The 24993-nt window shown below is 33.8% G+C and overlaps 3 protein-coding genes, 1 long non-coding RNA gene and 1 pseudogene across 5 annotated transcripts; 2 read left to right on the forward strand and 3 right to left on the reverse strand.

Moving 5' to 3' along the window:
* Nucleotides 1–175: 175 nt before the first annotated feature.
* Nucleotides 176–3056, reverse strand: LOC114424708 (magnesium transporter MRS2-F-like). The gene is made up of 7 exons (XM_028391557.1): nt 2702–3056; nt 2364–2580; nt 2041–2169; nt 1237–1379; nt 1027–1150; nt 554–755; nt 176–228 (listed from the first exon to the last, which is right to left on the reverse strand). The coding sequence occupies exons 1-7, from the start codon at nt 3049–3051 to the stop codon at nt 176–178; spliced, it is 1218 nt and encodes a 405-aa protein (XP_028247358.1). The 5' UTR covers nt 3052–3056.
* A 2557-nt stretch (nt 3057–5613) lies between these two features.
* LOC114420942 (uncharacterized acetyltransferase At3g50280-like) lies at nt 5614–6837 on the forward strand. Its single transcript, XM_028386660.1, has one exon. The coding sequence runs from the start codon at nt 5758–5760 to the stop codon at nt 6673–6675; it is 918 nt and encodes a 305-aa protein (XP_028242461.1). The 5' UTR covers nt 5614–5757; the 3' UTR covers nt 6676–6837.
* A 72-nt stretch (nt 6838–6909) lies between these two features.
* LOC114420941 lies at nt 6910–10760 on the forward strand (annotated as a pseudogene).
* A 1746-nt stretch (nt 10761–12506) lies between these two features.
* On the reverse strand, nt 12507–15130 carry LOC114420943. Of its 2 annotated transcripts, XR_003668466.1 has the most exons (3): nt 14239–15130; nt 13422–13737; nt 12507–13244 (listed from the first exon to the last, which is right to left on the reverse strand). It is a non-coding gene; the product is annotated as an uncharacterized LOC114420943 (long non-coding RNA). The 2 variants fall into 2 exon arrangements; XR_003668465.1 differs by having other exon boundaries at nt 13422–15125.
* Nucleotides 15131–24238: 9108 nt separating this feature from the next.
* On the reverse strand, nt 24239–24556 carry LOC114424709 (auxin-responsive protein SAUR32-like). The gene has a single exon (XM_028391558.1). The coding sequence runs from the start codon at nt 24554–24556 to the stop codon at nt 24239–24241; it is 318 nt and encodes a 105-aa protein (XP_028247359.1).
* Nucleotides 24557–24993: the final 437 nt, after the last annotated feature.

A 24993-nucleotide genomic window follows, 5' to 3' on the forward strand; every position in this document is an offset into this window, starting at 1 on the left:
GTTTTTGTAAAAAATATTTTCAAAAAAAACACTTTTAATTTTTTAAGTTTAGACAAAATGATTTCATCATTCTCTGTTTTTTTTTTTTATCAAATTGAGTTTCACTTCAATTATCAATAATTGAAATAAGGATAAATATGCTTATCAAAATAGATAAATTATGTTTTAAAAGACTCTACTCTTTGGGTTTTTCTAAACTAGTCCAGTAATCGTGTTCACGCATTATTTCTGTTAAAATATACTTGAAAAAATTCTAAACAAAGTTTAGAGAGATTAATAGAGTATAATGCACTTAAATTATAAACACAAGTAATTTAGTGGGCCATTCTTCCAATAATATCTAAAAATTATCACAGATTAATTGTTATTCTGTCACGACAAAATGAAAAAATTGTCACTTTCTATCAATAATAATATAGTTTGCTCATAAATTATTCGTCAACAAACACTTGGTTTACAAGTAATTACTCTCGATCTATTGAGAGCAAATATTTTTTCTTCCCCCACCAAAAAAATACAAAGAATAAAAGTATACATCCTCCAAATGTACCACCTGTGGTAGCCCAAAATTGACGAGGTTTACCATTAAAGAGTTCGATTTGAATATTCATGCCAAACAATCCTACAACCACAATACCAGCATTTAGTATCATGTTTAGGGTGTTGAATATTATTGTTGCCTGCAGAAGCTCATTTCGCTTATCATCTAACATCATGTTGATGTAGTCCTCAGTGTCATCCACGTACTCACTCAACTTAACAAGTCACAAACACATGCATCATTAGTAATGAGTATTTTAAAGAAGAAATCTAATTATTAAATGCAATCACTTAATATTATTGAATATGTCTTTTCATTTCTGATCTTCATTTCAAAATATTGATATTTTGGTATTAAAAAAAATCTATATTAACTGGATTTTAATCAAAATACCAAAACATGTTTCTCTTATTCTGTGAACACCCAAGAATCTTTCATGTTAGTATTCAAAACAAGGATACAAGAGTTAATAAAGAGATACTTACACTAAACAATCTTTGCAAGATTCCATTTGTCTGCGCAAAATATGCTTCTAGAAGCATTTCCAATTCCTCAACATTAAGTTTAAGACCAGGGAATTTGTCATACTTTTCCGAATTTGATTCATCGCTACAGACAAAAGTAACCAGTGTAAGCGTGAATAATGTAATTGCTAAGCTCAACTTCGGTGTTAAATACAGAAACATTGATTTTACCTTTGATCGGTATCTTCAGATTCAGAATTGTACTCTTCTTTTAATGATGCCTGATCTAATAAACTAGCATTAAGCTTTTCTGTCAAGTACATTTCAGCCAAGTCTTTATCATCATCCAGCAAATGTTCCAATTCATCTGCTACCTGAAAAATCCAAGACTATAATTAGTCCCTTTTTTATTTTATTTTTGCGAGAACAACATATATATAACTTTATTAAACAAAAATTAATCAAAATATCCCTAGGCATATACTCCATCTTGGTGCAAAAGTATGCTTTCTTTTTGGGATTCACATTTTCAGGTTCACAATATAGACTTTATGTTCCTACCCGAGGTATATATCCTTGACAATAATATAGAAGCAACCAAAAGTCTTCCTAGCAAGCATTTTTTCTAAATTAAACTTGCACAGACGAGTCTACTCCCCATTTGCATAGTGGAGAATTAATTATGTGGCTAAATTGAATTAAGAACAAGACAATGGTATGGTTAGTGCTAGATTAATAAATACAAAATATTATTGAATCTTTGAAAAAATGGCAAAAGGGATTCCATGAGTAAATTCTTATCCGCGAATCATCCAACTGAGATCTGCATCCGCATTTAATTAGCACAAAATTTCTCGTTGAAAATAAGGAATAAGCTTTATTTTATTTAAGGAATAAAAGTCAAGAGTTTTAAACAACAGAGTGAATAAGTGTCCTGATATATACACAAGATGATCACTCAGAAAGTGTATTCATGATTTTCCAAAATTCTTATGTAAATTTTACTAATCTTCAAGCATTAATGTTATGATTTACCTTCTGCACACGACCAGAAAGTGCAACCAAACGACTCTTGATATGCCTTACACGTTCAAGATTGAGTGTGCAAAGTTGGGAGGTCAATTCATCTAAAGCTGGGTATGCCTCTTCCTCCAATCTTGAAGTCTAATATAAACAAGTCATGTATAGAACTTAAAAATAAGCATCAGGTTAAAAAAAAAAGAGCTACACATATTGTGTGCGTGTGTATTTATATACACACACAATAAGATTCAAGTATTTATCTAATATCTTAATAAAATAAAATAAAAGTAGGAGTAAATGCAGTTATATAAATGAACAAAATAAGTTAGTACGACCTCAGATTCAAGGCACCTGCAAGCAGATTCAATAAATGTCTCGAGGGCTCGGAACTCAAAAGGTAACTGCTTGGGAGCTATAGGTGCCATCTTAGGGCTATCTGCTTTTACTTCCTCAGATATTTTCACATGCGAAACATTTTGGGAAGAATCTTCAGAACCACACATCGCTGGAGGTTTTGCTTCGTAACCAGGATTCATGTCATTGCTCATCTGTGTAATCAAGAGTATTAGGGCACGCTGGTTAGCAATTAGCATTTGACTTTTTAGATTTTTTGAAGTCCACGAAAGTTATTAATTAACATGATGAGCATGTATAAGTGTGAAGTAAAGGGAATATGGAAGTAGGTACCGGTGAGGGAGGTTGATGAGTAAGACGGGTGAGAAGGTCTTGAAGGAAGAGAAGAAAGAAAGGGTTGGAAGAGTTGATCATGAGAACCTCGGTGGAAGTGATGATTCCTTTGAGGTGTTCCAAGTTGACAAGAATGGCTCTTTCGCGTACAAGGATGGAAGAGGGGTGAGAAAGCATGGGATCGAGGACTCTAAGGTCACGCGCCGGCAAGCCAGTCCGCCGCATTAGGGAGTGCTTGCCGACATCCTCAAGGCGTTGCTCTCCTGTCTCCGAGGACACCACCATCCAAGTCTTCACTCCCGTAGTTATTCCCACACTAGTCTTTCGCCTCACCATTCTCTTTTCTTACTCCACTCTGCAATCTGCGCCTCAACCCACCCCTTAAAATAACATTCAAATCTCTCTCTATCAAAACTTATCCATTCCTAGTAACTAACTTCATGCCAAAACTTATGCTCTCCAAACTTTACTCTTATTTTCTGTTTCTTTGATTTTATGATAAGATTTCTCAACTGAAATTCCAATTTCTCTTGTTTATCATTCTGTTAGGCCAATTAATTGTTATTTACACCTTCCAATTTTACTTTTATATATATATGACAAAAGCATCGTAGTCCTAGAGAGCCTAGGCGCTTAGTTGCATTTTTCGTTATCGTGGAAATTTTGCTTTTCAAATTTCAAGGGTGCAACTTCATTAACAGATGAATTAAATTTCGATAATTACTTTGCCTGAAAGATTTGTAACATTGTGATTGGAGTGTGAATTTTGGATTTTTGTAAATCGCATTTTTCCAAATAATTAGCTCGAATTGACAAATAACTTATGTGTCTACTCTTTTAATCATGAGATGACCATCTTTTTTTTTTTTCCACCATGTTCTTCACAAAAGTTGATTATCATCATGTCGAATTATCAACTTTCAATTAAAGTTGTATTGAAATTTTGGAACCAATTAATTCGTTTCACAGCAAATTCGGAAACGAAAAGTATCATCGAAATAAATTTGTTTCTATTAAATGATGTGTTTTTTTTATTTTTTTTTTCAATAAGACCAAGTAATATGCAATCATAATATACATAAGGATATTTATACAAATATTCTTCATCTATAAATCTTTTCTCCTAAAATTTCTCTTTTTTTTTTCCAACTTATCACCTTATTTAAGTTTCTTCATATTTAAGTTTCCTCAATGATTTAATTTAAATTATAATTCTCTATTTTAATTGAATATGTTTCAAGGCATGATCAATATAAACAAAATAGTTATAATTCAATTATAGTTCTCTATTTTAATATGTTTCAAGACATGATCAATACAGTAAAGATTAAGAAAGATATCAAAATTAATTAGATAAGAGATAAAGGAACTTACAACAACTTATATAACAGGTAAGAGATAAAGGAATTAAATCATGCAAGTTAAAAAAATAAGAATATATAACTAAAAGATTTAAGGATAACTTATTTCAAGAGATAACTAATTAAATTAATTTTGATATATATATATATATATATATATATATATATATATATATTTAGTTTAATGTTTTTAAAAACAAATTTATTAAATTTTCTCTATGCCATTTTATATATTTATTTAAAGTATATGATATGGAAAAAAAAATTATAATAAATAATTATAATTATAAAATTTTCATATTATTTGGCCTTTGTATTGCACATGATAAATATTAGTAGCGTTTAAAAACGTACTCATTTAAGGATGAGAATTAAAATTTATAAATAGATGGAGATAGATAAATTAAGTTGTTAGATATTATTATCTTTAACTATGGATAAATTTTAAAAAAACATTGAAATGTAATTTAAATATAAAAGATAAACGAGAGATTAGATTGAATTTGATGAGCAATTAATTAAATCGCATATAAAGATAAAACAAAACTTGAAATAATTGAAGAAAATATTTTTTAAACTATTTATAGAAATAATGTAAAATTTATTTTCAAATAAAAATATATAAAGATAAAAATTAGTTTAAAATAATATTTTTCAACTATTTAGAAATTACAGAAATAATGTAAAATGTAGTTAAAAAAATGAAATGTTTACTTATAAGATTGCATGGTGGAAGAGAAGGGACAAAAAGGTAAATAGAGCGAAAGGAGTTTCCAACAGGGGGAATGGAAATCCCGCCCTTTTCCCGTTTTGATGGAGGAAGGTGAAATTTAAAAATATGATTTATAGGAAAATCAAATCCCCTCTCTCTTTCCTTTCATCCTCTTCTTTTCCGTAGATCTAATCTCTCCATTCCATTCTAAGCTGCATTTACAATCACTATCATAAGCGTTTTTCGATTCATCTCCTATTAGATGCTGCAATACTCATTTTGGTTTACAATTTTAAGCCAGCACCATGAAGCGTGCCCTAGATTTTTATTTTTTGTTTTCGCTATTAATCAAGCAATTTGTTTCGGAATTTAATTGCTCCTGCTTTTTTGTTTGTATGTGATATGATTTGATTTAGGATTAGCGAATGATGCAAGTAAGTAAAATATATCCTGATTTTTCATTTAGTTAGCCACTCGAATTTGGTTCAAGTTTCTCAATCATAATTCATATCCTTTTCTTATTTCTATTCTGTGTTTCTGAAAACTGCATCAAGCTAGTGAACTCCTTTTTTGACTTTCTGTACTGCACGTCTGTAACTGTTCAATCATGCTTTGCTGCCCATACTTGCTATATATATATATATATATTCTTATTATTCTATTGTCTTATCACTATATCCAGAAGGGTCTACTCTTCAAGAAGCCTCCAACACTTGTCGATCAACAGAATTTCATAGAAAATCTGTTGGAGAAGCTCAAACACTCTCTTTCGCTCACCCTCTCCCATTTCTATCCTTTGGCTGGTCGCCTTGTCACCCACACAACCCAAGACCCTCCCTCGTATGCTTTTTTCGTTGATTGCAAAAACAGTGATGGAGCTAGATTCATCTATGCATCTTTGGACATGACCATATCTGACATACTCACCCCTGTTGACGTCACAAAGCAGTCAACCATGATGGCCACACCATGCCCTTATTGCCCATCCAAGTCACTGAACTAGTGGATGCTGTTTTCATTGGTTGTTCCATGAACCACACTCTTGGTGATGGCACTTCCTACTGGAATTTCTTCAACACATGGTCTCAGATCTTTCAATCTCAAGCTCAAGGCCATGAATACAATGTTCCCATTCTCAACCGTTGGTTTCCCAGTGATTGTGATCCGTCTGTTAATCTTCCTTTCAAACATCATGACGAGTTCATTTGCAACTATGAAGCACCTTTTCTGAGGGAGAGAGTCTTCCACTTTTCTGCAGAGTCCATAGCAAAACTGAAAGCAAAAGCCAACTCAGAGTCCAATACCACAAAAATCTCTTCATTCCAGTCATTATCAGCACTTGTCTGGAGATCCATAACTCTCGCGCGCTCCGTGCCGTACGAGCAAAAAACAAGTTGCAAGATGGCTATAAACAATAGATCAAGAATGGAACCGCCTATGCCAGAAGAATACTTTGGAAACTTAGTTCAAGTAGTGAGTGCAGAAACGACAACAAGGGAATTGCTTGAGAATGATCTAGGATGGGCTGCATGGTTGTTACACGTGGCTGTCACAAACCATAATGACAAAGTGGTGCTGCAATCGCTCCAAGGATGGTCACAGTCTCCTTTTATCCCTCAAATTGGTCGATTGTTTGATCCGTACAGTGTGTTGATGGGAAGCTCGCCCAGGTTCAACAAGTATGGTTGTGAATTTGGAATGGGGAAAGCGGTGGCGATTAGAAGTGGGTATGCTAACAAGTTTGATGGGAAAGTGACATCATACCCAGGTCGTGAAGGAGGTGGAAGCATCGATTTGGAAGTGTGCCTTTTGCCACATATAATGAGAGCTCTGGAATCAGACAAGGAGTTTATGAATGCAGTTTCGGTGTCCAATCCCCTGTTCTAGCTTGCTGATATGCCCAATATTTGACCGTTGAACATGTCAAATACCATATTTTGTGTAGTATACAATGTGTTGTTGGTTGAACTAGTAATGAAATAAAGTAGAGAAATAAGTGGAAAGTGGGGGAAAATAGAAATGAAACAGAAAAGGAATAGAAAAATAGTATATTATTTGGATGAATAGAAAAAAATGAAGAAAAATTTCTTTACTTACTTAGATAAGTGAGGAAAAAAAATATAAAAAACTAGATATATCACTTGAGTTAATTAGTTAGTTAGAGGTTAATTAGTGTGTTAGTTAATTTGTTGCATACTAAATAACTTATGAATATAGAATTTTGGCTAAATAAAGACGAGCGTGGCACACAGATTCACCGAAAAGGCAACTAACCGGCTGCGGACTATGACAGCAATTTGCATTATTTATTTATATAAAGAAAGAGTAATGAACCATGTCTTGGTTCAGAATTCACAAAGGAAATTAATACTAGATCTCTAAGCAGTCTGCAACACAAATCTAACTTGTGTGTGGCCTGCACTTCAGAATGAGTGCCCTTGCCGTTCGACGCATTTCAGAATGTTTTGTTAAGCCCCAGCTCCCCAACCATTGGGATATTGCTATGTTGTCTACCAACTATATCCAGAAGGGTCTACTCTTCAAGAAGCCTGCAACAACTCTTGTTGATCAACATCATTTCATGGAGAATCTCAAACACTCTCTTTCTCTCACCCTCTTCCATTTCTATCCTTTGGCTGGTCGCCTTGTCACCCACCAAACCCATGACCCTCCCTCTTATTCTGTTTCCGTTGATTGCAAAAACAGTGATGGAGCTAGATTCATCTATGCAACTTCGGACATCACCATATCTGACATACTCGCCCCCATTGACGTGCCACCCATTCTTCACTCCTTCTTTGACCATCACAAAGCAGTCAACCATGATGGCCACACCATGCCCCTTTTGTCCATCCAAGTCACTGAACTTGTGGATGCTGTTTTCATAGGTTGTTCCATGAACCACGTTGTTGGCGATGGCACTTCTTATTGGAATTTCTTCAATACATGGTCTCAGATCTTTCAATCTCAATCTCATGCTCTAGGCCATGAATATGATGTTCCCATTCACAATCGCTGGTTTCCAAAAGATTGCGCTCCACCAATCAATCTTCCTTTCATACATCATGATGAGATTATAAGCAGATATGAAGCACCGAAGCTGAGAGAGAGAATCTTCCACTTTTAAGCAGAGTCCATTGCAAAACTGAAAGCAAAGGCAAACTCGGAGTCCAATACCACCAAAATCTCTTCGTTCCAATCATTATCAGCGCTTGTTTGGAGATCCGTAACACGTGCACGCTCCCCACCGAACGACCAGAGAACAACTTGCAGGTTGGCAGCAAACAATCGATCAAGAATGGAACCGCCTCTGCCTCAGGAATACTTTGGAAACTCAGTTCATGTAGTGAGTGCAGAAACGACGACAGGGGAATTGCTTGAGAATGGTATAGGATGGGCTGCATGGAAGTTGCACATGGCTGTTGCAAACCATAACAATGGAGTGGTGCTGCAATCTCTGAAGGTGTGGTTAGAGTCTCCTTTCGTAATTCAAATGGGTAGCTCGCCCAGGTTCAACGTGTATGGAATGGGAAAAGCGGTGGCGGCAAGAAGTGGTTATGCCAACAAGTTTGAGGGGAAAGTGACATCATACCCAGGCCATGAAGGAGGTGGAAGCATTGATTTGGAAGTGTGCCTTTCACCAGATGAAGAGTTCCTGAATGCTGTTTCTAAGTCCAATCCTTTGTACGACTTGACTAATGTGGCTTGTCCTTGACCGTCTATGAGATTAACAGTTATAGAAGAATCGGATTCAATCATCATATTTTTATAACCTCTCCCACTCCCACAAGCAATGTAAAGACAAGGAAGATAGCCCAGAATTTAGCCTAGTTGATGGAACACTCCCTAACTTAAATGACAAATCTCCCATGTGATATCTTAACACTGCTCCGCATCACAGTTTACTTTTCCCCACCCTCCATGGTCGCAATCTCCAATAAATGGGACTAGCCGTAAACTAATTTATTTAGTTTCAAATTATCTATTATATAGATATCTATTTTATTTTTAGTATTGAAAAAGATGATGGCAAGTGTTTTACTACTTTGTTAAGTCAAAAAAATGATCCTCTTATGCTTTGGCTAACCGATGGTCCTGGCTACTCTTCATTTTCAGGTCCTGCCTTTCAAATAGGTAATTTTTTAGATACATACTTTCTATGTTAATTCCTATAATAACAATAACTAGATTTGGATTGTATTACTATTACACTTCTATTTGACCAACTGATTCCAACATGTGTGAACTCCTATATAGATTGTATTACTCAATCTAAATTTGAATTACCCTATGATACCTTACTGTATTACTCAAAAAGTTGTTTTGAAAAATAGTTTTATCAAAAAGCTCTTAACTGTAGGCTCATAAGAAAAATACTCCCTCCCGGACTAAATTTGGTGGACTTAAATATAATTATAAACAAATTTAATGTCATTATTTCAAAAATACCCTTAAGTTCAAATCTGATTAAGGGTAATTTAAGAGATGTGGTTCTTTTTTTTTTGGTATGAAATCAAGAAAACATGCAATTTCTTTTCCGTCGATACGTCTTGCAATTTGTACTTGAACTCTTTTTGTACCCGCCTGTTCAGATAATTGAATAGCTTTTTTCATTGCTTTACGAAACCAAACTCTATTCTTTAATTGTCCAACTATAAATTCTGCAGAAAGAGAGAATTTTGATACAAAATCTGAGACATTATTGCACTTAAACCAGGTATGTTGGATTAGGAGAAAAAGATGATGACATGCAAGTGTTTTACTACTTTGTTATGTTAGAAAATGATCCTTTAATGCTTTGGCTAACTGGTGGTCCTGCCTGCGCTTCATTTCCAGGTCTTGCCTTTCAAATAAGAAATTTTTTAGATACAAACTTTCTATGTTAATTCCTATAATAACAATAAATAGATTTGGATTGTATTACTATTACCCTTTTATTTGACCAACTAATTCTAATTTGTGTGAACTCCTATATAGATTGTATCACTCGATCTGAATCTGAATTACCCTATGACACCTTACTGTATTACTTAAAAACCTGTTTTGGAAAATAGTTTTATCAAAAAGCTCTTAACTGTAGCCTCATAAGAAAAATACTCCCTCCCGAACTAAAATTGTTATCCATTGCAATGTGTGACAGTTTGGGTCAAATGGTCAGGTTTTATGTTTGACAGAAGAGTTCAATCAAATGAGTTTAACCATGATTGATTTGGGGAATTCCTTTCTGAGGCTTGTCACAAGCCCTGATGCTTCCAGTGCATCTATTTTTGGATGGCTGATCACTGGATCATTTGGACTAATGGCTCTCATATATGCTGTTCTCAAGTGGCAGCGAAGGTCCTCATTGAATTGGATTAAAGCTGCAGCAAGAGAAAAGAAGAAAGTTTGGAAAAAGTTTAAAGTTCCGCTATCCGAGCATTTGTGGGTTGAAGATTTTACTTATAGGGAACAGCCATCCACTTGTTGTTTCTGCTTGACTTCCCTTTGGCCTTTTCAAAATTTAGGTACAACAGCCTCACCGCATGCTCCTCTCCATCGTTGCTCTGTTTGTGGTGTCGCAGCTTATTTCCTTTGTTCTCAGTTTGCAGCAAAGGATTGCAAATGTGTGGCTCAGGCTGGCTTTGGCCATATTCGACACCACTGGTCAGAAAGATGGGTTAATGTGGATGAAAATCATGAGATGTCTGCCTTCTGTTTTTACTGTGATGAGCCATGTGGTGTTCCGTTTGTTAAAGCTTCTCCTACCTGGGATTGCCGGTGGTGTCAGCGCCTCATTCATGTGAAATGTCATAACAAATGAAGCTTTAACAAGGGTACAAAGCTTCTCCTGACTATTTTACCTTTGTACCCTTGTGGCTATTTGTTGAATCCATATAATTCCTAATTATGAAGATTTGCAGGGTATGTTATTTTAACCTGTTCATTGTTCACGAATGTTTAAACTTTAAAGTAATCCAAATGTTTTGGTGTTGTAATAAGTATTTATCTTTCTTAAAACTGCTGCAAGTTAATGAAAAGAAATAGATGTTCTCATGTAGACAAAAGAAAAACATTGAGTAATTCAAAACATGTTAAGCATCGTTGTGTTTTTTCCTCAATACATGCAATGTGAGAAATTCAAAACATTATGTTTTACTGAATTGCTATCTTTCAATTTTCATGTCAAATAGAACTTTCTGTCGATTTTCCCCTTTGAAATTCTTGTGTTTTTATAGTGGATATTTGTATGACAATACAGATTAATGTTTCATAGAATCCTATGCAAGGCATGACATAAAAAATTGTGATTTATCGGTTTTGTTAACATTGAGTGTTGATATTAGGAAAATAAAAGTAAAAAGAAAGTTATCATTAACAAAATAAAGAGCAAATTATTCTCCCTTTCTTGAGATGTGTAAGGGTTATACCGTTCTCCCTTTTAAATTTAAAATTTACACTATAGCTTGCCCCTTTCTTGAAGGTGTTCAGCTCATCTAGTATTACCCTGATGAATTGTTGCAGTGACAGGTTATGGATTCAAATGCAAGTTTAGTGGCCATTAAAATAAACGGTTTTACAAGGTGGGGAACGGAAATCAGAGAATCACAAGGAAGGTTGGTGACGCGCGCAGTGAAGCTTCCACTCTTTTTTACTTTGATGACTGGGCCTCTTTGAATAGAAAGTAGGGGCTTCTTTTTACATACCCCTTTTTTCTCTTTGTCTTCACATTGCTCGTCCTTGTTTGACAAAAATATTCTAGTCTATGTAAGACCCAATACTGCAGCGATATTACGAAAATTAGTCTATGTAATTTATGTAATGCATGAAAAAATTACATTTCAAAAACAAGATTTTGTAATGTACTCATATAGCTAGTTAAGTGGAGTTAGGGAGGACTTCAGATGTGTCTATATGTATGAGAATCATAACATTACGCATACATTGCTTGATCTCAGAATCTTTTAAAAGTCATGTTTGGTCCTTGGGTCAGGTGGGCTACACACAAATCGCTTGGATCAGTTACTAAGAAACTTTGCACATGTGTTAAGCTTAAGTCACCGTATTGGATTAAGACACGTGCAATGGGTTCAAAACAAAACGAATGAAGACATATATGGCCACTATCTAGTACTATGTTTCCTTTTCCAATCCTCACTAAGAAGGAGGGATGAAACACGATGGCACCCACAAAAATTGCATATTTTCAATTCCCTTCCTTTCATTGTTTTATTATACCAAACAAATGATGGCCCAAATCATTGTCTCTTCTTTTTCTCTTTCCCTTCTATGTGTGCATACCAAATTAATGGAAGAAGAAAAAGGGAGAAAAAGGATCAATATGCAAAACCCCTTTGATCATCACCCATGAAAAGCACTGTATTTTTCATTATTTTAACCTTTTTTATGCTGTGGCATTTAATTATAAAAAAAAGTGGCCGAATAATAGTGAGAGGAGATATAAATTGGATGCTTCATCTATGTACACATGAAAACAAAAGCTCTGAGCTAGTGACAGGAGCTTAAATCATTATACAGTAACAATTATAAAATCAAATTTTGGTATTTTGAAAAAAAAAATAATGGTAAGCGAAATACGCATGTTGTTCACTATATTCTTAAGTAAATTAACATCACAATACTATTTTGAATTTGTTTATTACTGGTATTATTATGAAATTTTAAATTTTGTTTAAAAGATTTTGTTGGTGGCTATCTGACAGTGTAGAAAAGTTAGCAGCTAGCTCAAAAGATAATAAATTCATGATGAAGCTGTCAACAATAAAGGAGTGCAATTGTTTCACTTCTTTAAAGAGACCAAGTTTGTCATGAAACGATGTCCGAGTAGCCGTGTCTTTCTCTCAGTTTCATTTCCCAAGAAAAACCAGATACTCTACATTTATTTACTCTCTCTCTCTCCCCCCATAATGCAATTTGAAATGCTAAAAGATCTCATCTCACTATTACTACATACTATGACTCCACGAAAAGGTAGCATATGAAGCTGATATTGCTGATCCAAGCTTTTCCTGAGTTGGTTTCTGCATTTTCAACAACTTTAGAAGCTCCATAAATACATTACACTAAAACACACACATCAGACACAAAATAATAATAGAAGAGAAGAGAAGAGAAGCTCTATTTCCTCTTTCTCCTTTTTCCAGGTGTAGTTTGCATCAGCTTAGTTATGCATGCAGCTAGATACACACATCTGAGTTCGTCATGATAATGGAAGCTGGCAATGACATGGTGTGGTCATAGATCATAATCATGTTATAGTATCCGTTTCTCTAGCTAGTGACAGACACAGACACATAGAATCCCTAGCTGTAGCTTCTCCTGATTCTCACTACTCGTTAACTGTTCTTGCACATCTCTTCTCTTCTCTTCTTTCATTCATTAGTCTTTCACATGTATATGCATCAGCAACTTCAGCAGCTAGTGAGTGCATGCCTTCAACACTCATCACTGTCATTTCACTACACAACAAAACCAAAATAAATTCAACAGCGCATCATGTTTCAAAACCTCACATCATACACATAAATATTTTTAGACTTATGTATGAAGGTGTATGTATATATGAGTGATAATTAATTCAATAACTCATTAAATATATATTTATTACTTGCTTTACTGGGTAACTGTTAATTTACCTGAAGTACATTCATTCAGATGTTGACGAAAATGATGGCAAGCCTTTTCCCCAAGTAAAATTATGAAGTTGGCTTCCCTAAAATTTTCACCGGCCAGAAAACAGGTTTATTGACAGAAAGCTGAAGCAATAATATTCAAAGCTGAAAGGACTTTAGAAGAGGAAAGTTATGCTAGAAAGACCTAAGAGGCATAGCAGCTAGTTGCAGATAAAGAAAAGAATTTCACATATGATATAATAGGTTTTCACTGTTGATGCTTTCATTCACTTCAGCTTTCTTGTCCACGTGAAATAAACATTCCCGCAGGTCTGAGGGCCTGTGATTAGCCAACTTATTTGTTAATAATATTTTCATAGGTAGTATCTTATCTCTCTGAAATGTTAATCTTAAATTAATACTATACCAGAAAACTAGACAGATTTGCTGTGGTAAAAATGCTTCTCTCTCTCTCTTGAGTGGGTGTATGAGAGAGAAAAATAGGGAAACACAAACAAGAAGTCATTTTGAAAAGATAACCATTTGTTTAAAAATATATGATTGTTTTCTAAAATTAACATATTTTCAAGCATGGACTAATTCTTCATACAAATGCCTTCAAATTAATGATGAAAACTAAATCTATACATGGGAGACTTGAGCATATATAGTTACATAATCTGAGCAGATGCAAACAGCTCAAACTTTTTTTTTCTCTATTTTAGCCACACATATATGTAAAGAAATTGGTTCATCCATCACTAAAGTAAGTTGTAGCTTGGGATTTGGGAGAAGGTAGCATATTCACTCGTAATAAAAAAGAAGGTAACGAAAATACAACCTTTACAAAACAAGATTGCCACCACTGAGTTGAAAATTCTGAGCCTGCAAAAACAAACTGTGAAAGAGCATTTTTTTTTTTTTTGTGCAGATTGAGAGAAAGATGAAAGGAAGAGAAAGCCTTACCATAAGGGCATGCGAGATATGAAAATGGAGAGAAAGAAATTTAAATTAAGGAAAAAGCAAAAGTTGGGTGGGGGGAATGAAGCCTGGTCCGAGAATCATTTTTTTGTGTAAGAGGGTAAATTTCCATTGGAAACTTTCACTGATCTCAGTACTCTACTCCTCCTCCTCCTCCATGACCTCGAGCCAGACAACATTCCTCTCAACCTCACCTTTGCAAGCTAGGAAGAAGAAGCATGTCAAGTTCTCAACCACACACAACACACATGATCTTGTGTTTGAAGTTTGAAGTAGAAACAAATGAAAGGAAGAACTTTTGAGGGGAATGAAGCCTGGTCCGAAGCCTTATAGTTCCATCCACTGTGAACCTCATTTGTGAAAAGCCTCGAGCCAGCCAACATTCCCCTCAATACCAACCCATCTCAACACAACACTCTTCAAAACCCTAACCCGCACATACCTTCATATATATAGCGAGCCCATGTGAGTGAGAGAGAAACCAAGCACTGACTCACTCATACCACACTAAGTGTGCTTTTTAGTCACCCGTTCAGATGTTCCAAAATTAGGCTTATGCAAAACGGAACTTAAACTCTAACTACTCAGCTAGCTGTAAGATAAACAAAAGCATCGTACGTAGTTGTTAACTCATCATCACCACAAAGGACGGAGAAATTCTTTCAACAAATTAACAACATCCAAGTGACTTCGATTTGTTTCATATATGTCACGAGATTTACTCAAATTTTACTAAATTCAGTTACCTAAAGTTAAATTCATCCACGCCCACTTATGTAACAATACTATAATAATAGTAGTAATGAATAATTTATAGGATTTAATTAATGTTGGTGAGCGTAGGTTTTTTTTTATATATAATAGTATGTTGTGGGAATGACCTGATGGTGCCGGTCAAGCAACCGAGGCGTTACCTGCTAGCAACAGTTGCTACTAGCCAGTCAAACACACAGAACAAGACAAAATGAGTATTTAAAATACACTTGACACGAGACAAGTATGCCTTTAATGCGATTCTTTCATCATTGCCTTATTATTTTTAGCCTTTTGTTATCCCTACTTTCAAACTCCTCTGTAGGATACTTTACCCGCACGGCCACATCATATCACAATCACATACACACATACACATTCTCTCCTTCCTTTCTTTTTCACTCTTCTTCTTTTCCCTCTATCTAATTACTCTTCATATATATACTAATCTTTGTTATTGCAGTGATTTTATACTCTATCCGCAAGTCTGTATACCATCCTCTTTCAAGATTTTTAAAAAATAAAATAATAATATTAATCTATACTGTATATAATTAAAGTGGTACTATATTCTTTAATTTATTTAATTTTTGCAGTTGCTAGGCTATAATAATATTCAAAACACAATTATCTACAGAAAATATTCGTACACTCGCTCGTTAATTTAACGTTGAATATGTAATAGCAACAATGATAGTGTAGTGTGTAGACAAGAGAATTTCTACACCCTACCTGTATGGTCTAGTTGAGCTAGAGAAAATAGTCTCAGCCTTTTGTGCTACACCAGTCTCGTCAATTATTGGACTCAACAGAAAATTATGAGTCTCTAACTCTTTTAATTATAAAAAAAAATCTATGTAGTAGGCATGACTTTATTCTTCCATCACAAATAATAGTACTTTTATATATATTTATTCACCACATTTTTTGTTGAAATAATTTTTAAATTAAAAGTAGTTTACATATTATACAAAACGATTTTTTATTAATAGCCTGAGAGATTATCAGCTTAATTAAAATCTTTTTGATATATGGTTTTGTATATATGTGCTAGTTAGCAAACTAGAAAAGTAAAGATTGATAGGCGTGACATGCTTATATACAGATGCGTCGTCTTGCATAAGAATGTTTGCAATGGCATGTGAGAGAGAAGTATATGTAAAATATTGTACTTAACAATTTTAGTTGAGAAAAGACGTGAGCAGTGGGTGGAAGAGAGTTATATCTTTCAAATTTGCAAAGAAATGGGTTAATAAACAGCATATAAGTATTGAGAGATTGCATATATATTACAGGTAATATGTATATTTACGGTACCTAAATACCATTAAAATTTCATGTGGGGGCAGATAAAAATTATAATAAATAGGGCCAGATATACACTTCTGACTCAACCAGTGTCACGTCTAATGTCTAGCTTCTTATAGGTCATCTCATTTTACAGTTTCAAGAAACTAACGATCGACCAGGTGAGTTGTAAATATGTATTTTCCCACATTATTTTACGTTATTACATGTGCTTGAATTTTTAATATTATTTCTTTTGTATAAGGTAACGCCATGTGTTTTGATCGAGAATATATTATTTATTTGAGATATCAAGCTTTTTAATGAAAATAAAAAATTAAGGCGTGCTAGATTAATCTTTATATAAAAAGTATTCACGTTACCCCCTTTTTGCAATTACTTTTTTGCTCAGCTACAATTTATATATATATATATATACACACACATTTGAACATCTAACCTTGTGAAAATTCCGTGACTTTGTAAGTGCTTTTTTTTTTTTATGCGGATTGCCGATAAAAGAATTCTCAATTCATGTGACTTGATTATGTTCTCGACAAATAGGTAAGCATTTTTCGAGCTCGATCCATAGTGGTGTCTTCAGGGCAAAATCTAAAGTATATGAACTTAGGCTGCAGAATTTACGCCAATTGACTGAATTGAGCCATATAAGAGACACGTGATTACACAATATACTTGAATTCAGCTGATAATGGAAACGTCAATTCAAGTGAAGTGACTTTTTCTAGTGACTTGATTATACACAAGAAGTAAATATATTCATGATTTAGTTACATGGCATAATATTATTATGTTGGTATTGGTCTACATAATTGATATGCTTGAATGGGGTGTTTTTGAAGGGGCTTTTTTTTATATCGGGTAAAAATGGAACACGATACAACGAGATTTATAATATTCACATGACAAATTTGATGGGAGTGTTTGGAAGAACATAAAAAACTTAATTGAATTTATGAAAATAACTTGTAACTCTCAAGAGTTTTTTTAGTATATTTCAATGACTATATTAGTGTAATTTATTAAAATAAGTTTTTTTTAGATTATTTCAATAAGTTTCTTAGTTAAATTTATGACATAATACTACTACAGCATCGTGATATTATTATTTACTAATGCAAGGATCCAAAGCCATAGAAGTGCACAAATAGTATAGCCGTATGACTATAGCTAGGTAGGTTGACTAGATAAACCAATTTTATGTAATTCATTCAATGATATGATATATGTTCTGCTTTTAACTTTTGTCTTACTAATTAATTGATCATGGCCGTTTTAGATTTGATAGTAGTATATATCTTAGTTAAGCACAAGAAAGTAGCCAGATAGAACTACGTAATGGTATAAAGATCGAGTGGACCACGCGTTAGAACTTAGAGAAGAGATAGTAATTTACTTGCACTCCTGCAGCAAAAGGACCAGTTATGTAGCATTAGAAAAGAAAGTTGAAGCTGTGGAACCATATGGCAAAGAACTTTTGTCTCACCAACTAAGTGAATAAAAGAGGAAAATGGGACTGGGTGTATATATATATATATATATATGAGGGGTACCCGTAAAATTAATGAAGACACTAGCCACACACAACGGTGCTTCAAACTTCAATTCCCATGCATGCAGTTGGTGAAGACACTTGTTTTGTGATATTTTTGTTTATAGTAATAAATAAATGAATGGGGTATGAGTGGGAGCGTGTTGCGTAAAAGACGTCATGGGAAAGACGGCGAATAGGGAATGGGTGGATCAGAGCCGTTGAATGTGAGAATCGGAGGGCTAGAAGGGAGACCGGACATGTCGGTGTCAGCGGGAGCGTAGGATGGGGAGAAGCCCGAGTAACGAGGAGGAGCACAACAACACAACAACCTATCACCATGAGTACAAGACACACCCCTCCTTTCTTCCTACTTTTTCACTTTCATACTACTATTATAAGATTTAGGTGTAGAATGATTTATTTTAAAAGATGATTTATATTTGATTTTTATCTTAGTTTAAACAATTACACGTAGCAAAATTAATATTTGATTCAGTGATAAAAAAAAATATAATTAAATTAAAAGGAGACATTAAAGAGAAGAGCTAAATTGTCTTAGTAAAAGAAGAGGGAATGGAGGGGCATGTGATAGCAATAAATGGTGTTTGGTACGGCGTGGAGAGGGGACAAGAGCACGTGGGGGAGCAGCAATGGTTGATGAAGTAGGGACCAGGCATTTGAATTCAATAATGGGGTGATGATAATGGTCATGTATCTATCTCTATCTTCCACAGCGCATTTCTCGGGCCCTCCCCTAATATACATATCACCTGCATGTCCCCTCCCCTCTGCACATTAACAACAACATTATATAATTAACTTTGACAACTTCTTCCAACTATGTCTCAATTCTCGAGCCATAAGCTCAACAGGAAAGCTATGTCCCAATGTTTTGACTAATCAGCGCAGACATTTATTACCGTCGACTTTATATTTCAAGATCTGTGCATGTCAAGCGCGGGGGAATCCAAAGATGTTTCTTTCAACTTCCAAATTCAAAACCATTTTCTTTTCCTCTTCACAACATCAAGCTTTATGTTTTTAATTCTTGATTGCATTCTCACAATGTAACTCACTATTAATTATTTCATGTCTACAAAAGAAAGCTGCATTACAGCAGGACCACTGTAATTCCATTTTCATTTTGATCAAATCACATTTCTATTTTCCTTTTAATAAATGCATGGTTGGTCTTGTTGGTAGAAATTCCATCTCTGACCTATGTCAATCCTTATTAATATTCCCTCATATCTTTTTGTTAGACAAACCATTAAGATGATCTGGAATCCGAATTTTTTTTCTTATTGAAAATGAGCCCACTACCGTACCATGTTTCTGGCATTCAATTCCTACATGCTCTTCAGTAGAGAATTGCAAAACAAGACATCATTCCATCAATGACAATATTATCCATACATAGAGCCTCATCGGCACGTAGGGTGACAATTAACAAGATATAGGTTCGTATAATTGCACCTACTACTACAATTTACTAGAACCACCTGGTTAACTTTTCTCGGGGAACAAAGCGTATGATAAATGACATTTGCTTTGTATGTGTAATAATCCATAACTTGGCAAAATACGAAGCATAACTAGCTCCTCCCTTTTGGGGTGTAAGAGAGTCAGAGAGAGTAAAAAATAGGTAGGGTGAAAAATTGACATGTGTAATAAGTGATTTGATAAAAAGAAAATGTGTGTATAAGAATAATTGATTAAATAAAATAAAACTGCACACACACAAACAACAGGATTCACAAACAGAGTTGTAGGCAAAATACCACCAAAACAAGGAACGAAAATGAAGAGCAAATTTCCATGGCATGTGCACTAAGCTATCCTACATGTTAATTTAAAATACTAGCTAAAGATGCCACATAGAACAAAAGCATCCCCAACTTTACTCAGATAAGAATTTCCCTCAAAACTAGTACTACATAACTATATGTAACAATTTTTTCTATCAGCCAAATGTTTGTTAGGGCATTAGGCAGTTAGCTTCATATAGTTGATTCATCAGTCCATCTCAATTTGCTTCAACTTAAGCTAGCAGTGCGTAGTACCCAGGAGTTACTACACCATCGTGGAAAACCCTATCTTTATGGCTTTTTTTCTTTTTTGGGCTTTTTGATAGGACACTTTTAGCTTTCTACAAGTCACCACAGAGGCAGTAAGTCTTACGTAAATGCATTTGCATGTCCAGACATTATAGGTTGATGGATTGTAAAGCATCTGTGAACCTATTTACTTAAACCGTCATATCTTCAACAGCTCTACTGCAAAGGATATACAGCATTACAGACCCGACAAACAAAATACTTCTACAATTAACCATGGAGTTTATCAGGTAGATGCATGACATCTAAGAAGAAACTGAAAAAAAAATAAAAATAAGAATCATAATACTAGCATTCAGTTACAAAAAAGAAAAGAAATGAAGTAACCAAAATAATGTAATAATCACTAAATCAGCTCACAAGGCTAAGTTCAGAAACTGATTAACTCTGCCTTTCATGACACAGGTGATTGGCACCACATGCAATTCTGAGTAAGAAAGTTTACTAGTCAAGGACAGTCAATAGAAGCAGTAGATGGTGGAGAGAAAAATAGTTGCGATCAGTTGAATATAGGAATTTACATGAAATGAAGAACACACACATAAGTTCAAGTGCTATTAGTCCAAGCCAATTTTAGCAACTAAGCAGCAATATACTTAATCAAATCTTACACCAAAACAACATGGATAACAGTTACAAGCTTGAAGCCAATAGCCCATAAACCTTGGGGCATTCTCACTACTTGATTGAGACAAGTATACCAAATATAGACACCAGGCTTGCCAATTCAATTTTCTTAAAGACTAATCAGGTGTTCCAAAGAGCTTTTGAGGACCTTATTTAGGCTTATGGAAATGGCTTATATATAACTCGTATAAAAACTCTGTTTTGCTTATTTCAATATCTTTTTTGGTCAAATTTTTATGGCATAAGCTCGTGTGATAAGAGCTTACAGAACAACCACTTAATTCAGTTGTTTACCCAAACACATATTCTTACTTAGGAATTTTGCAGACACATTTTGAGTGCAAAATAGAAACTTAAAGTTATAAGCTTCATGTCCACGAATAGGATTCATCGGTAGCAATTAAAGGCATTTTTATCCTCTTTTTCTGATCTTTCAGTTTGTGCTTCTGTCATGCCTGAAAAGTCAAGTACAAGTAAATATATAAATTGACAATGAATTTGTCATTATATTAAATCATGTTGGAAAATAATTCATGACGGAGAGAATGAGATCAGAATGTTTTCCGAGTCCGTTTGGCAAGAAATTGGGAACCATCTTGATTCTTGATTGAACAATAATAGGCTGTAGGAAGCATTTAATAATAGAAGTTATCATCTTTGTAAAGAATAGCTTCCTTGCCTAATAGATTCTATAATCTATTTTTCTTGAACTGATACATAGAGTAAAAAGAAAATCTACCAAAATTGATAATTTTTAATAAATTTTAATCAATCATAAAGTGTTAAGAAAACAATATAAAACAGAAAATGTAGCTAGTATTCCTCCTATCTATATGAAATAAATACAAAGATATTATGTAATACATATCCATCTTGATGTTCCAAAATAAAGGTCAGCCTGAAACAATATCCATAGGCGAGTTAGCCCATAATTTAGTCTCAGTCTCAACTTTTTTCAAAATAATATTGTAGCCCAACGCTAATGAACGAAAACAATACTGGCCCAGCGACCATTCTTATTTTTATGGTTTTCTTCCCATTCCATTTTATTTAGGCTCTTGTTGAATTAAAATCAAAATAAAAAAATGAGAAGTAAAAGAGAAACTAAATTTAAAAATATGTTACTTGAAAGGATGTAAATAATAAAGAATAAGGTAGAAAAATTCCTCTTATATGAATGAAAAAAAAAATACTCAGTGAAAATCTTCATTACATATCTTCTCTTACCCTCCTCCCTCTTTATTCACACTCGAATAAACATAAAGACCATTATTCGTTTCTACATGCAAGAAAATAGAGAGGAAAAAAATAATGATGTTTTTTGTTTGTTTTAAAAGAAAACATAGGAAAAAAGAGAGAGAAAATCATTTTTAAAAACAAAGAAAATTTTTTATATATATTTTATTTTTTCTTTAATTCAAATTTTAAAAAAATTTCTCTTTTTCTCATTTTTTTTACAAACAAATAGAAGACTACATAAAATCAATGAATTAGTGACGAAAATTGTTTTATTTTCACTAATCCTAGCTAGGATCACAGATTTGAAAATGAGTACCCATATTTAGTCAACCCAACATTAAAAAAAAGAAAGTCTTTTTTTATAAATAATATGGGGTTGACACGCCCTGGGCAAAACTAAGCAATTAAGCATTTATACTACAAGAGACACATCTTCTGAAATGATGGGGAGCAAATGAGAGGGGCACTCTGAAGAATGTGACAATTGAAGGAAATCTTGGTGGATGATTGAGTCTGAGGAGTACCTCAACAAAGTTGGGAGTGACATTCATGGGATGGTGGGGGACACCCTCTTCTAGTCTTCTCAACAAAGTTTGCAAATGTATTGCAACTTTTAAGTCAACTTTAGCCACCCCGACCATTTGGAAGGAGCGTACTAGGAGCCAGACAGAAACTATACTCAACACAAGGCCACAAATTTTGCTTTAACAAAAGAGCATATCCCTAAGTTGTGGAATAATCCACCAAGAAAGAGACCTTAGTCATTTTGAATTAGACCACCACTTGCTGCTAAACCTGTCGATCTAGCTTTTGAATGGTCCATTAACTTTAATCTTTATATTATCACCAACTGGAAATGTTGTCGAATGAAAATGTTTCTGAAAAACTCGGCTGATCCGGGACCAGAAACATGGAAGTGGAACAGTTAGTTATGCTATCACTGGCGAATCTCATTGAATGTGCATCCACCAAACCATTACACCAAAAGTATATGAATATTAGTGAAATGAATTAAGATCATAATAATCTGCATAACTGAGGTTATATATATTTATTTAAATAATTCTTAGAATGATGAATTATTTAAATAAATATATATAAGCTAAAACCATTATTAACAATGAATTTCTACTTCTAAGTGTTAATATGTAGTTGTATATATTAGAACTTAAACTTGCAAACCACTAAATAAATTAGAACAACTCATTCATTTATCCATGTCCAAGGCGATTTTGTGTTTTTTTTAATATAATAAACACTCTTCTTTCAATTAATCAAATATTTTTTTACTTTTATTATTATACCTACAATTTTAAAGACACCCGTTAACATCTTTCATATGTTCACAGTAATATTTTACTTGAGATTTCAAAGTACAGGAATTTGTATATTATATCTCATGCAAATTTATTTTTTCCTTCAAGACATATATATACATGTAATTTATCATATATTACTTATATTATATTAATGATTAATTGAACTATTAAATTTATTCTTAAATTATTTTTTTAAATAATGTATTATTATATTAATGATTAATTTGTTTAAAAAAGGATTATTATATTTTTTATAAATCATTTTAGACTGTAGTGCTATTTCTATTGATGAAATTGTATATTGAAAGAACTGTAAACGTAACTCAATCAAATTTAATTGCAATTAAATTAAATAAAATTATATTGATTTGAAAGTGTATTTTAAATCAAGCTCATCATAACAAAAAATAATAATAATTAAATAAAGTCAGTTAATATATATCTTGTTTAAAATTAAACTCATATCCTACCCATAAACACCTGAAACAATCAAATTAAACGCATGCTGCTGCTGCTGCTAAATACGTAATCGCCAATTGAAAAATTAATTGTACCCCATACCTTTCGTTCACGTATATACAGTATATCACTCAGCCAGATTTTTTTTCTTTTACTTTTTCTAATAAGTTCGATCGAATTTATGCTGTACGTATCAGTAGAGTAAACATGAACCACATTAATTCTGGGCTATCTTCAGATTCAAGAAAACTTAGAAAAATGAGAGAAAATTAAAGAGATAAACATCCATAGTACTCCAATCCTTTATATATCCTCCCAATACGCAAAATCACATAGCATAGACAAAAACTTATCTAAGCATGGTAAGATTTCTCTTCAAGTGTGTAATTACAGAGCGGTGTCAATCTTTCTTTCTTGAAAAAAAAAAGAAGGTAAAGCTAGGCAGACAAAGAAACACTAGCAAAACCAAGAAAAAGAAAGAAAGAAAGTATACAAGTGTGGGAATTAACAAGCATGGAAATACAAGGCGTGAGGAAGTTGGCGATGATGGTGATGGTTATGGTTATGGTTATGGTGATGATGGGTAGAGGATTCTTTCTGAATTCTCCATCGGAGATGAAGAAAATCATCAACTGAACATGGAAGCTTAAGAGGACCCTCGGTGTGGTAGCCGTAAACCTCATAAGCCTTATCCAAAAGGTGCTTGAAGAGAGGGTGACAAAGATACGAAATTGGGATCACAAATCTTTGAGACCCAACTCCACCAGCTTCTTCTGTCTCTTCTTCCACTTGAACAGCGAGCCAACCCTTCTTCACCTTCATCTTCTTTCTTGCCTACTGAGAGATAGAGCAAAGCAAAGGAACCGTATTATTATAGCTGCTGAGTCACAATGGTAGGTAATGTGGTTTCTTTCTTTTATATAGAAAAGATATATATATATATATTAAATGGGGTTATAAATTTGTAATAAAAATAAATAAAAGGGATAATAACTTGTTGTTGTGTGTGTTGTGTACGTGATTCGGAATCAAAATAGTGGGGAAGGCAAGGGACAGTGCCGTCCCATTCCGTAACTGTAGGGACTACTCATGAAATGGAAACCTAGCTAATTAATTAAAACCCATTTCAACTTACCTTTGTGTTAATTTGCCTAATTAACACATTTTAGGGTATTTCTTTATATAGAGGCGCAAAGCTTCTTTTTTTTCTTACAAAGGTAAATACTTTTCATATATATAACCAAAAAATCATACACTTG

Source organism: Glycine soja, chromosome 8 (assembly GCF_004193775.1).
Source record: "Glycine soja cultivar W05 chromosome 8, ASM419377v2, whole genome shotgun sequence".
NCBI lineage: Eukaryota > Viridiplantae > Streptophyta > Magnoliopsida > Fabales > Fabaceae > Glycine > Glycine soja.

Bases quoted from the DNA above. Each gene is read 5' to 3' on its own strand.
- LOC114424708 (XM_028391557.1), bottom strand. From the start codon at position 3,051: ATGGTGAGGCGAAAGACTAGTGTGGGAATAACTACGGGAGTGAAGACT. The intron at 756-1,026 runs GTAAGTATCTCT...TGACTTGTTAAG, and splicing joins TCTTGCAAAGATTGTTTAGT to TTGAGTGAGTACGTGGATGA. The intron at 229-553 runs GTGGTACATTTG...ATATTTTAACAG, and splicing joins TCAATTTTGGGCTACCACAG to AAATAATGCGTGAACACGAT.
- LOC114420942 (XM_028386660.1), top strand. From the start codon at position 5,758: ATGCCCTTATTGCCCATCCAAGTCACTGAACTAGTGGATGCTGTTTTC.
- LOC114424709 (XM_028391558.1), bottom strand. From the start codon at position 24,556: ATGAAGGTGAAGAAGGGTTGGCTCGCTGTTCAAGTGGAAGAAGAGACA.